The 14111-nt window shown below is 38.2% G+C and overlaps 1 protein-coding gene and 1 non-coding gene across 2 annotated transcripts in view; one reads left to right on the top strand and one right to left on the bottom strand.

Moving 5' to 3' along the window:
• Positions 1-14111, top strand: part of LOC105842473 (uncharacterized) — a 45919-nt gene that overhangs the window by 27987 nt on the left and 3821 nt on the right. Inside the window, exons 4-6 of the mRNA XM_038016938.2 lie at positions 9873-9960; positions 10803-10910; positions 13452-13589. Coding sequence (XP_037872866.1) covers positions 9873-9960; positions 10803-10910; positions 13452-13589 — 334 coding nt within the window. The remainder of the gene's footprint in view (positions 1-9872; positions 9961-10802; positions 10911-13451; positions 13590-14111) is intronic.
• Mir3208 (microRNA mir-3208) lies at positions 2779-2874 on the bottom strand. The gene has a single exon (NR_107492.1). It is a non-coding gene; the product is annotated as a microRNA mir-3208 (primary transcript).

Consider the following 14111-nt stretch of genomic DNA (forward strand, 5'->3'; position numbering starts at 1 on the left):
CATATAAGCAATAAAAAAAAAGACTACGAACCTACAATAATTAGGTATAAAATGCCGAACACCAAATATCTTCTATTTCTGTCTATGTCTATCTCATAGTACAGGTCTATTGCCAGTAGAACAACTCGGTGAATCCCAGATTTTTTTATTGCCCTTGTAGGCAGATGAGGTCACCTAATTGGTTACCGTAGCTTATGGACGTCAGCAAAGCCAGGGGCAAAGCCAAGTCGCTGCCTACCGTTGAGTATTCTCAGCAAGCCTCATTTGACGAAGGACATGTCATAGCGCTCGGGAAACATCGTGGAGGCGAGTTCATTCCAAAGCCGGATGGTACGTATCAGAAAAGATCTCTGGAAATACCCTCTACAAACAAATAATCCAAAAAGAAAACTACCCTTATACAAATTGTAATCACGAAAATTAAGGAATGAGCTTAGTCTATTTGAACCATGTAATCGTGGACAGATCTAGTAACGCAAATAATGATGAGCTCCGTGTTTCTTTTCTGTTCGCAACACGCAATTGCTTTAGCATCGATAAAATAAAATATAATTTCATAAAAGCACCTATATTTTCGTCTAATGCTATTTACGAAGACACGTAGTTATGTATCTGCTTCTAACATCAAAAAAGTTCGTGACGTGCTTAAAACATTCGAGATTCTTTTATATTTCGTTCGAGAAAAATGTAATGGTAAACAAAATTTATTGGATCGCTCCATAAAAAATCATATTTTTGTTAAATTGTACCGGTGATTTGAGGAAATATTCAGATTTATTCACGGTTATTTTTATTTTCATTACAGGCGTTATTGTTTAACGGGCTCTTTCCAAGGTTTTCATATTAAATGAGTTTGGAATATTACGACGTGATTCAGGCGCCGTGATCACTTACAGACTGACAACTGCGGGTAGGATGTTAGATGCTGAAAAATCTGTCTACCCTCATTTTAGTCGTTTTTGATATTACCACTAGAACCGATGAATCGTCCCAACAATAAACATACGGGGTATAGACAATTTTTCCGAATACATTGGATTAATAAACGAGCTCACGGCCCATCTGGTGTTAAGTGGTGGTTTTTACTGGTGGTAGGACCTCTTGTGAGTCCGCACGGGTAGGTAGGTACCACCGCCCCGCTTATTTCTGCCGTGAAGCAGTAATGCGTTTCGGTTTGAAGAGTGGGGCAGCCGTTGTGACTATACTGAGACCTTAGAACTATATCTCAAGGTGTGTAGCGCATTTGCGTTGTGGATGTCTATGGGCTCCAGTAACCACTTAACACCAGGTGGGCTGTGAGCTCGTCCACACATCTAAGCAATAAAAAAAAATAAAAAGTGGTTACCGGAGCTCAAAGACATCAACAATGTTAATTCTGCGGCCGACCTTCAGAAGTGAATTCTAAGTCTTAGTTTTATAATACAACGGCTATCCTACCCATCAAACCGAAACGCATTACTACTTCAAGGCAGAAATAGACATGGTGGTGGTATCTACCCGTGCGGACTCACAAAACGCCCTATCGCCAATTAACGAAACATTCTTTGCCTTATTTGTAAAACACCGATTTATTAGCTACGAGTGAGATGCCACAAGGTGAACGTTCAAATTCTATGGCGTGATCCAGTTTTCAGTGCGTGTTCGTGAACAGTTACCGCAAACAGTGTATCTAGTGTGTAGACACCACCGTCCTACATTGCTCTATGAAAATTTTAAAACTTAGATTAAACCATAAAAATAGTTTTGATTACATTTACGCATATTATAACGGCCGTCTGGTGTAGTGGTAAGTGACATGGTCACTACACAAGGGGGTCGCGGGTTCGAATCCCGCCAAGGGAAGATATTTGTATGATAAATATAAATGTCTTTTCCAGGGTTATGGATGTCTATTAAATATATGTATGTGTATAATAAAAATCTTACAATTATATCCGTTATCTGATACCTGTAACACAAGTTCTTTACGAACTTAACACGTGACAAGATAACGTGGCGTGTAAAAAAAAAATTATGGTTTCCTTTAAGTGTGAATAACGATACAAATCCGTTCGAAACAACAGCCTTTTTTTTATTGCTTAGGTGGGTGGACGGATGAGCTCGCAGCCCACCTGGTGTTAAGTGGTTACTGAAGCCCATTGACATCTACAACGCAAATGCGCCACCCATCTTGGGATATAAGTTCTAAGGTCTCAGTATAGTTACAACGGCTGCCCTACCCTTCAAACCGAAACGCATTACTGCTTCATGGCAGAAATAGGCAGGGTGGAACAACAGACAGGAACAACAAATATACTTTAACTTACCGCGCGGCGTGACACCCCTTCTTCTTCTTTGTCTCTACCTTATCGCACTAGGCGGGGTGGGCACAGCGAATTTTTCTATCCCATTCTCTTCTATCAGCCATCATCTCAACTTTCACACCTCTCTCTCTTATATCGTTATTCACACATTCCATTTATGTTTTCTTCGGTCAACCTCTTCCCCTTCTACCTTGCGCTATTATTTCCATACATCTTCTTGTCACATGTATCTCCTCTCTATCTCTCCCCTCAGCATGAGTGGCATTTCACTGATGGTAGGACCTCTTATGAGTCCGCACGGGTAGGTACCACCACCCCGCCTATTTATGCCGTGAAGCAGTAATGCGTTTCGGTTTGAAGGGTGGGGTAGCCGTTTTAAATATACTGAGACCTTAGAACTTATATCTCGAGGTGGGTGGCGCATTTACGTTGTAGATGTCTATGGGCTCAAGTAACCATTTACCCAGGTGGGCTGTGAGCTCGTCCCCCATCTAAGCAATAAAAAAGAACAAATAAAAATGACACCCGTAGTACCTCTCTATCTCTCTCTCTTTCCTCGACGTGACACCCGTAGTACCTTTAAATCTGTTCTCTGGCCCGTTTCGTAACACTTCGATGTCAAACTTTACTATTGTCCTCGCGTAACACCCAGTTCTATAAGTTTAACCGGTTTCGAACTAAGTTCTCGAAACTTCTAGAGCTGTGCCTACGTACCTATAATTCTTATTCAAAAGTTCGTCTCTCTATCCGCTGTGGAGACTTAACAGAATTGTTTTGTTAAAGTTTATTTAATTTAGATTAGTCGTTTAAATTATGTTTTAAAATAACAGAAAGCAAATATGTAATTTAGAAAAAAAATATTTTTATTTTTACTTCTTAAATAGGGCGATCTAATAAAAGGTAGGTACATTTTGAAAACAATTGTTTTGAAGGGTCTTGATTTATTAATGCTTTCTTGTGAGCTATTACCAATACAAGATCCATATCACTTGATAGAACGTCTGGAGAAAAATAAACAATTTTTTTTTTTTTTTTAATAAAATAAACAAACCCAATAACCTACACAAATAACATAATAAAATAAATGACTATAATCGTTCTCTGATCCCCACAATTCGCTCATACTCCCATTTATGTCTTACATGTAATTTCACAATTTCCCTTTTTGATCGATTCTACCCCCCAATTCACAATTGACGTAAACCTCTCACGAATTTTATATCTATAATATGTACATACAACTAGACCAGTCCAGCGGTTACACTAGCCCTTATCTCTTTGAGATTTTCCACGATATATAATATTGTTAGATGATAAGGCTTGATGATAATGTTCACACCTCTGTAATTAATTCATATTCCAAAATACTTCCTTACATATTATTATGTATGGTTGGAAGATGTCCGGACGCATTTTTTGGTTGCTCAAACTTTATTTTGATAGCTCTTATTTACAGTTAAGAATACATTATTGATTTGTATTCGACAGATTATTGAAGCAAATATATTAATAGTCTTACTTCCAAAACTCCAACTTATTTTTTATAAATTATAGAAATGTTTGCCTGTCAAAACCTAGCGAAATTCTGTAACGGGTTGGATATTTCCGAGTCACCTTGAAACGTCAACTTTGCACGCGATCTTAATGGAAATGAGTTCATAATTACACTATAATCGGTATGCTTTTGTGGACACTGAATCATACGTATGGGCTTAACACACGAAACTGTTTTTGTTATAGAGTTACAGTTAAATTATTTTAATTATAGTCTGATGCTGGTAACTGTATTTGGATATAACAGCTGTCACACACAACCCTGAAAAACGATTGAACGGTAAATGAGATTTCAACCTTGTGCGTCAAGCCCGAAGACTGTATTCACGTTGTGGTAGGCTTCTAGAGTAATACACTTAATTCATCTTTGCTAATTTAATGTTGGAGGAGGCGGCTCGGCTGTACTCCTGACACTGATGATATCCATAAGATTCGGTAACCACTAACCATCAAGTGGGATATATTCTCATCCCTATAGTAACAGATATATTTTTTTATTGCTTAGATCAGTGGACGAGCTTACAGCCCACCTGGTGTCAAGTGGTTACTGGAACCCTTAGACATTTACAACGTAAAATGCGCCACCCACCTTGAGATATCTTTCTCTATGGAGCCGAAACTTGGTCTCTAAGATTGCAGGATCGCCGTAAAATCGATGCAGTGGAGATGTGGTGCTGGAGACGCCTCCTAAAGATCCCATGGATAGCATTCCGCACCAATGCATCCATCCTCAAGGAACTCGGTATCAAAGACCGACTCTCGTCAACAGTGCAACCGAGGGTTTTAAAATTCTTTGGTCACATCTCCAGAAAAGAGCACTCGATGGAGAGACTGGTAGTCCAGGGCCGGGTGGAAGGCAGAAGATCACGCGGCCGCTCACCGACCCGCTGGACTGACCTGATAAAGAAGGCAACTGAGTCCACTATGGTCGAATGTACTCGTTACGCTTCGAACCGCCAGACCTGGAAGCGCATTGCCTGGAGGGCGGTTGTCGGGAGCATGGGCGACCTAACAGGTCCTACTGCACATACAGCGTCAACGCAACCACGACCACTCTGACAAGAGTGTCCGACTGAGAAGAAGACCTTGAGATATAAGTTCTAAGGTCTTAGTATAGTTACAACAGCTGCCGCACCCTTCAAACCGAAGCACATTATTGCTTTTTTACAAATCACCTATTAATATTATACAATTGAAACAATACGGGGCCTTGGCCTTGTAAAGAATATACAAATTATTCCACACTCGTGTCACTCCCATACCTTTAAGACCCACTCTCTAAGGAAATCATGTACGTTAATAGAAAATTGTAATAGAATTGTGCCTCTCCATCTTGACATGATAAATGTCAGTACATTTATTTACAGTGAATACCACCAATATAATTTGAGCTCCCACTTTCAGTACTAGTAATATCAGTAGGTGAATTGAAAACCTAGTTAAATTTTTCAGATAATTTTGAACTTGCACCAGACAATATGTCGGAAAGTGGAAAAAACTTAGTATTTTCTTGGAACTTTCGTCGAGTCGTAGACATAAATCGCTTACAATTTTATTTATTGCCCGTGTAGGCAGACGAGCATACGGTTCACCTGATCATGAGTGGTCAGAGCAAAGCCGCTGCCTACCGTTAAATTTACGATTTAATCGCGCGTTTATTATTTTCATTAGATTATTTCCGAAGTTTCGGATACTTTACCGTTTCCATGCTCAGTCGTCTATGAATGAAATGAAATGAAACATTTTATCTAGCACTAGCTGACCCGGCAGACTTCGTAGTGCCTCAATCGATAAATAAAAGACCTAAACTTTTGTATAAAATAAACTTAAAACAAACAAAAGTAATCCGTCCGACGGCAAGGAAAAACAAAATTGTTATTTTTATTTAATTCCAAGCATTTTCAAATAGTTTTACCTTTTAAACCTTCTCTGGACTTCCACAAATAATTCAAGACCAAAATTAGCCAAAGCTGCCCAGCCTTTCTCGGGTTTTAGCGAGACTAACTAACAGCAATTCATTTTTATATATATATACTAGCGACCCGCCCTCGCTTCGCTTCGGAAACATGAAATTTATTATTGATTTCTCCACTATTTAATGGATGTTATTATACATATAAACCTTCCTCTTCAATCACTCTATCTATTAAAAAAAATGCATCAAAATCCGTTGCGTAGTTTTAAAGATTTAAGCATACATAGGGATATAGGGACAGATAAAGCGACTTTGTTTTATACTATGTAGTGATAGATTTCTTGTGACTTTTTAAGCCCGTACAGATAGACACAAAGAATTCACGCGTTCCGATTCGAGGTATAGGACAGTCATATCACAATTCAATTGAGGCTTCAACCTCTTGTTCCAAGGTGAGAGTACACATTCATGCCATGTCTACGGGCTTCAGTGCCACTTAACATCACGTGGACCGTAAAGCTGAGAACAATCAATGCGTATCTCTCGGATTTCAATAACATAGAATAAACGTAATTCTAGCTTAGAATAAGAAACAGACATTTTCTGTCACTGTTTGAAAAGGGTTTTTCACTCACAGCCTGGAAATTCAAGCAGTTTTACATATCGCCATCCGTCATCGGATTGAGATTACATACATAATTTATTCGCTCGTTTTTCTATTCCGTTATCCTTTTATTCTGTTAAAAGAACATATAATATAATAGTTTATTCAATACATTCGTATAATCTATGTATATATAAAAATTAATTGCTGTTCGTTAGTCTCGCTAAAACTCGAGAACGGTGCGACCGATTTGGCTAATTTTGGTCTTAAATTAATTTGTCCAAAGAAGGTTTAAAAGGTAGATAAATATGAAAATGCTCGGAATTAAATAAAAATAACAATTTTGTTTTTCGTTTGATGTGTACCCCTCGGGTGGATTCCTTTTATTTGTTTTAAGTTTATTTTATACAAAAGTTTAGGTCTTTTACTTATCAATTGAGGCACTACGAAGTTTGCCGGGTCAGCTAGTCGTCTATAAAATGTATTAACATTTTATCAATAATCGTATCTACGAGTCGCATAGCGACGTCTTGTTCAAAGGGAAAATGTCCGGTAAATGGATTCGCAGACGAGCGCCACAAACAGACTGATTAGGTAATCCGTTTTGAGAACCTCTCAAGGGAATTGGACGCCTCTAGGTTATAACTGAAAACTAGGGGATTAGACTAAATTGAGGACAATGGGGTAGTAGATGGGTACCTTCTAATAACAGATAGACTATAAATAGATTTTTTTGTACTTTTTTAATACCTACTTAAATTGGTGAAAGACATCACCGCCCAAAATCAATGTCCGCCTTCAATCTCTTACATTTGTGATGTTATTGCAGAAATGTTAACAACAGCTGCTAACTCTGACCGAGACGAGACATGATGATGATGACATAATAATGACGATGAAAACTCATGAAATGCTCGAAATTATTATTTTAAAAAAGAAAATCGACTATCCATTTATTCTCATTTTCATAGTTATTCTACTTTAAGACTATTGGGACTATCTGTGATTAAAAACGAAGAGTCGAAATTTATATATATGTACATCCAAACCTTAGAATATCTAAATTCGTACACGTCGAAGAAAATATAACAAAGTCGACTTAAAAGCGTGTAAATACTTTATCAATATAAAGGTTTTTACAAATTTTATTGCCTGAAGGAATTCCAGTAAATGACACCTGATGATGAGTCTGCTAATAAGCACCGACAAAGCCGCAAGATAATCCGGTGTTCATACTATACTTAGTGTAATTTTAAATGTTTAAATACTTATAACATCAGCAAATTGATAGCCGAGCCACTCAGACTAATTGCGAATGTTAATCTATCAAATGGGGAATTGGTAAATTGGTTAGTCTTAATCATTACGTTTGCGTTAGTTGCATTACACCAGCGTTTCCCAAAGTGGGCGATAACGCCCCCTTGTGGGCGCTGCAGGCCTAAAGAGGGGCGGTAAGAGACCCAGGAAAAAAATGGGGGCGTTGTGTAGAGGTTTGGAAGGCAATTTTTAATTTTATCTAGGAGGACTCTTAGATACCAACTGAGCTCTCGCTATAGTGGTTTTTGAGTAGGTGAAAAAATGGGGGCGCTAAGAAATAATTTATTCTCAAAGTGGGCAGTAGACAAAATCAGTTTGGGAACCCTTGCATTACACTAAACGTACAAATAATACTCGAATTGACTAAAGCTCACTTTGAGCGTTCGAGAGAAGTAAGAGAAAATAAACGATATAAAACGCTTAGATATGTTTATGAATATTTACAAAGGTGATTATTACAGCAGTCGCAAATTTTATATAGCATACTAAAATTTTAGATAACAAAGACATAAAACAGCACTTTTTCTCCCAAATGTACCATGGAAACTTACTATTACACAAAGCAAAAGCCTTACCAAAAGAGTCAAAATCGATTCTCGCTAAAATAACTCAAATAAAACTGCATTCGGTAAACGATTCACATTTCTTTTCTTAAGTCGCATTGGAATTAAATTTGTAACCTAATCTAAGTCTTTAAAATAAAGTACAAAGGTACGTGACTTTAAATTTTCCACTGTATTTCAAAGAAACTTTGACATATTTTAAGAGAGCCAAGTAAACTTGGTAGGATATTAGATTCAACGTATCTAAATTGAGTTAGTTGTCTGAGTAACCTTTCTGGAGCTACTTTAGAATTTCTTAAGAATAGAGACCCTAATCGAAACTCATAGTAAAACTTTAGAGTCCGTAATGTCTGTACATTGAAGAAAAGTAAGCAAAAACCTAAGCAAGAGTAATCAGTAGTCGATATATTTTTCTTTTTTTGTACTCTTTTCCAAAAAAATAATAATTTCTTATACGCATGATTCAAAACAAAAATGTAAGTGTAGTGGTAGACGGTAACATACATTTTTTTATTTTTTTTTATTGCCTGTGGAGCCAGAATAGCATACAGCCTATCTGATGGTAAGTGGTTACCGTCGCCCATGGACCTTAGCAATTCCAGGGGCAGAGCCAAGTCACTGCCTGTACATTCATAGATATCTATATACATAGATATGCCTTCGTACATATATAGGCATTGCGGAAAAGTGCAGATGTTCTTAAGGTTATACGATCTATGGAAATGTTCCGGTCAAGGCTGTAACTTCGGCGTAAATTCAAAACAGTCTTATCAACCTTGGCTTCGCTGCACCTTGGTTCCGCACGCGAAGGGTACGACTCGTTGGAATTATTATTACCGTTGTGACTTTAGTGTGATATACAGGTTTTTCCTTAAGCTATAATTGAACCATAAATGTTGTCAATATTTCTTAAGTTTTGTTGTCAGTATTTCTTAAGTTTTTTTAAGTTTTGCTGTCAATATTTCTTAAGTTTTCTTAAGTTTTGTTGTCAATATTTCTTAAGTTTTGACAAATCGTATTTTTATTATGATTTTTATATATTCGTGTGCATTAAAATAAATAATTAATTATTTATGTCGAATAAATAATATATCTATTGCTCAGTATCCCTTATAATTAAATTTGTATTTGACGTGACGTGATTTTAAGGCGCTCAATTATCTTAATTAATCAGTACCTATCTATCTGCTTAGGTGTATCTTCCAACATCATTTTTACCAATTAAAGGTTGGAATAATCTTCAAACGTAGCAAGGATCATTGACATTTTAATAATTTTTTAATAATACAATAACAGTCTTACATGGATCGGTGTGACAAAAATGTAGATTACAATTTTTTTAATTGCATAGTAGAGCTAACTAACTCACGGCTCACCTGATGCTAAGTTACCGGAACCCATAGACATCAATCATTACGTGATGTCAAAGTAAGAACGGCATTGGTATGTGTCTATAATATAGACTCTACATAGTATATGCAAAATCATGAAATAAATATGTTTTTGTAATATAAAAAACAGTAATTAAACTTTACAGCTTTAGACTCAAAAACCTTTTAAGCTTTATATTTCACTATACGGATGCGAGTTTAATAAATATAATACTTGTTTCTTAGGTCGACGACCCGAATAACAGAAAAGGAATCGGGACCTTTTTGGTCCCTATGAACGGAGGTATCTGGACGATGTGCGTCTCTTTAGAAGGTAATTTTTAAATAAAAGTTTTTCAGTATGTTCCTTATTCGATTTTCGTGAATAGTATACGTAATTCAAGCTACTTTTACGCATTTATTCTCGAGTTTTTTTATTGTCACTATATTCAAATGCAAAAATAAAACCCAAAAAAGAAATACTAAAATCTTTTTACTTACCAACCTACTTATTTTATTACTAACGCTATATTATTTGATTCTATTGCATTATTTAAATTCGTTTTTTTTTTCACCGTACATGAATAGATGTGCTCATGGCCCACCTGTTATTAAGTGATTTTCGGAGCGCACTCACCACCCACCGTGAGGCTTGAGGTCGAAGTCTCAAATTTATTATCTAACGGCTGCTTTACTTTCGAAACAACTATCGAAATAGTCATGAGACGTAATAATTTATCCTACCCTTAAAGTATCACGTTAAACAATTTTTCAATGCAGCTAGCTATTAACAATACAGAAAAAACAAATGCTTTCGTTCGACATTAGATTACTTAATCGCATTTATGATGCCGACGAGAGGAAATAGAACAGTATAATTCTTTACTAGTGGTAGGACCTCTTGTAAGTCCGCGCGGGTAGGTACCACCTCTATGCCTATTTCTGCCGTGAAGCAGTAATGCGTTTCGGTTTGAAGGGTAGGGCAGCCGTTGTAACTATACTTGAGACCTTAGAACTTATATCTCAAGGTGGGTGGCGCATTTACGTTGTAGATGTCTATGGGCTCCAGTAACCACTTAACATCAGGTGGGCTGTGAGCTCGTCCACCCGTCTAAGTAATAAAAAAAGGCCACCACACAGCTAAAACTCATACTTTAACACACCAATGTGTTGCAGAGGAGGAAGCCACGATTTTGTCAAGAGTTGGCTTCCCAAAGGAACCGGTCTGCACGAACTATTTGGCCGATAGCGACTACGAAGAGCCCCGGGCGGATTGGCAGCACCGTAAGTTACACGATTACGATATATTTTCCGACAAATTCATCTCGTTTTTATCATCGCACCGCCCGCCACCGGAGCAGAGTTCATCCATACTACCTGGAGCCACTCCGGTCATCCACAGTGCGTTTCCAGAGGTCTTTTTTGCCACGTACCATCTGGCTATGGAATGAGCTCCCCTCCACGGTGTTTCCCGAGCGCTATGACATGTCCTTCTTCAAACGAGGCTTGTGGAGAGTATTAAACGGTAGGCAGTGGCTTGGGTTTGCCCCTGGCATTGCTGAAGTCCATGGGCGACGGTAACCACTCGCCATCAGGTGGGCCGTATGCTCGTCTGCCTACAAGGGCAATAAAAAAAAATCCGTGCAATTATTGATTGTTAAGCTTATTCTTACTTGGAACAACCGACAAGGGGTGGACGTTGAGAGTCGCTTCCCCCTCCGGTTTGAGCCCCGAGAGCTCACCTACACGCTAGGGCAACGCTGACATAGCCTCTCAAGGCTATCAGCATAGGTAGAAAAAAAAGAGAGTCGAAGACCGAACTTAGTGCTGTAGATTAGGTGAGGCCTATATCTAGCAATGAACAACTGTGAGCTTATTATGGTGATGACAATGATGATGCAACTTATTCAAACTCTAGGAACGTTAAGACCTTTTTTTATTGCTTTGATAGGTTGACGAGCCCACCTGGTGTTAAGTGGTTACCGGAGCCCATAGACATTTATAAATGCCGCCACCCACCTTAAGATATGAGTTCTAAGGTCTCAGTATAGCTATAACGGCTGCCCGACCCTTACTGTTTCACGGCTGAAATAGGTAGGGTGGTGTTACCCGTGCGGACTCACGAGAGGTCCTACCACAAGTCAAAACCATATATTTTAATCTTGATAATATTGTATAATTTAGCGTTTCGTATAAGAATCGCAATACGCTTAAGAGCATTTAATAAGTGTATTTTATAAAATAATTTACAATCATAGAATTAGTATATGTCACAAGTGTGAACATTAGGTAAATCATGAACTGGAGATTTTTACTAATAAGAAGTCGTTGTGGCCTAAAAGATAAAACGACCCGTGTACTCGGGTCAAGCGATGCGGCTGTGTCGGTGTTCAAATCCCGCATGGAGGTATAACATTTTTTTGAATGAAATACCTACGTACTTAAAACATTCTTCCAAATGATATCCGCGATGAAGGAATAACATCGTGTAGTTAATAAAAATAAAAATGCCATCTGTTAAAATTTGCGTAATTACTGGTGAACTTGCTTGTGTGTGTATTAAGAGTAAAAAGAGAGTAAGGCGCCTTATTCGCACATTTACAGGAACATTGAACTTGAAAGGTCAAGGTCATTGGTCAGTTATTCATAGTCAAACATAACATTTTAATAATTTTACATAACGAACTCTCGGTTTGTTTGCTCGTTACGTGTTTGTACGTGCACGTCTATACAACTGTTTTTTATATACATATTTACTAATGTTAAAATAATGTAAACGTTTAAATTATTATTTTTATTGCTTAGATGGGTGGACGAGCTCACAGCCCCCCTGGTGTTAAGTGGTTACTGGAGCCCATAGACATCTACAACGTAGACACGCCACCCACCTTGAGATACAAATTCTAAAGTCTCAGTATAGTTACAACGGCTGCCCCACCCTTCAAACCGAAACGCATTACTGCTTCACGGAAGAAATAGGCAGGGCGGTGGTACCTATCCGCGCGGACTCATATATAGCGAAAACGCTTTTCTTGTTTCGAGGAATTGTTGCGCAAATCGATAGGATAAGATATTAATTTGTAAACGCGTGTTTCTGGAGGCGAAGTAAAAAAAAAATATAATTCATCATATCGATATTTTATTGTAATTTCATCCGAAATGTAAAGAGGTAAAGATCCATTTACAATAACAGCTAGGGATGGCCAATTTGCAAACGCGTCTGCCGATAAGTTGGTTTAACTTTTAGTTAATGTTGATCGACGAACCATGCTTTTAGTTTCCGTTATTTAGCGATGTCTACCATTACTTTGATAACAACAAACCTTCCACCCCTGTTTAAGCCCTTAGGTTCGCTCGCCCGCTCTGGTGAAGTTACAAAGGCCTATCCACCAAAAGCTATACTCAAAATTTTCTTTAAATGAAAAAAAACAAAGCTCTGAGTGCCTTCCAAAACGCATCAACACTTTCCGAATAAGAGCGTATAATGTGCACCCCGCCTAAAGAGCGAGAACATGCTACGACATGAATATGCTTACTCACTAAATATCCACACTGAGCTAGATGAACTAGATGAACATAACGAATTTTTTTTAAATATGCATTTAGAGATGTAACGTAATTATTATTTTTTTTCAAAACTAACATGTGTTTTATATAATATTTTTAAGCGTAGATAGCTAGATGCTACCAGTTTAGGACACACTTAGTTTCAATTACGTTAGAAAAACTTTAACCTATAAAGCCATAATATCCTTCAAGTCGGGACACCAACGTCGTCACACGTACGTCACACCAACAATAGATTCAGAACAGGCTTCATTACAGGTATGCAAAATCTATCGATATCTTGTGCGTTGGTCTGCCTGATAGTGCTGGGAAGCGCGGCGCTGGTGGGCGCTTTCGGAGTCTGCAAGCATCAGATCAGCGCCGTTCTTATAACCGGAGTTATGTATTTATTGGCCGGTAAGTACCATCTGTCGTGAGCGGAAGATAGTGTTGCTCCAATGAGGGGTACCAGAGCTCTGTCTGGTTATTCGTGATGGAGCCTAGTTGATTGTGGGATGGATTTTTTTTATTGCTTGAATGGGTGGACGAGCTCACAGCCCACCTGGGTTAAGTGGTTACTGGAGCTCATAGACATCTACAACGTAAATGCGCCACCCACCTTGAGATATAAATTCTCAGGTCTCAATATAGTACCTACCCGTGCGGACTCACAAGAGGTCCTACCACCAGTAAATAGCGGTTATCGAAGATATCTGCCTCTCATCTCAATTGACGCTATAAATCAATGAACAGTGGCTGCACGCACGAAAAAGTGTCACGTTCCGCCTGAGCATGCAAGTGAGAGAGGTACAATCAGCCTTAAAATTGGTTTGCGACACATTTATCTCTCTTCTCGCGTGACGTCATAGCTAGAAGTTCGAATATTTCTGCTACTGACGTTATCACGTAACGCTATCGTCCGTAAACCGAATTTACAGA

This window comes from Bombyx mori, chromosome 17 (assembly GCF_030269925.1).
Source record: "Bombyx mori chromosome 17, ASM3026992v2".
Lineage (NCBI taxonomy): Eukaryota > Metazoa > Arthropoda > Insecta > Lepidoptera > Bombycidae > Bombyx > Bombyx mori.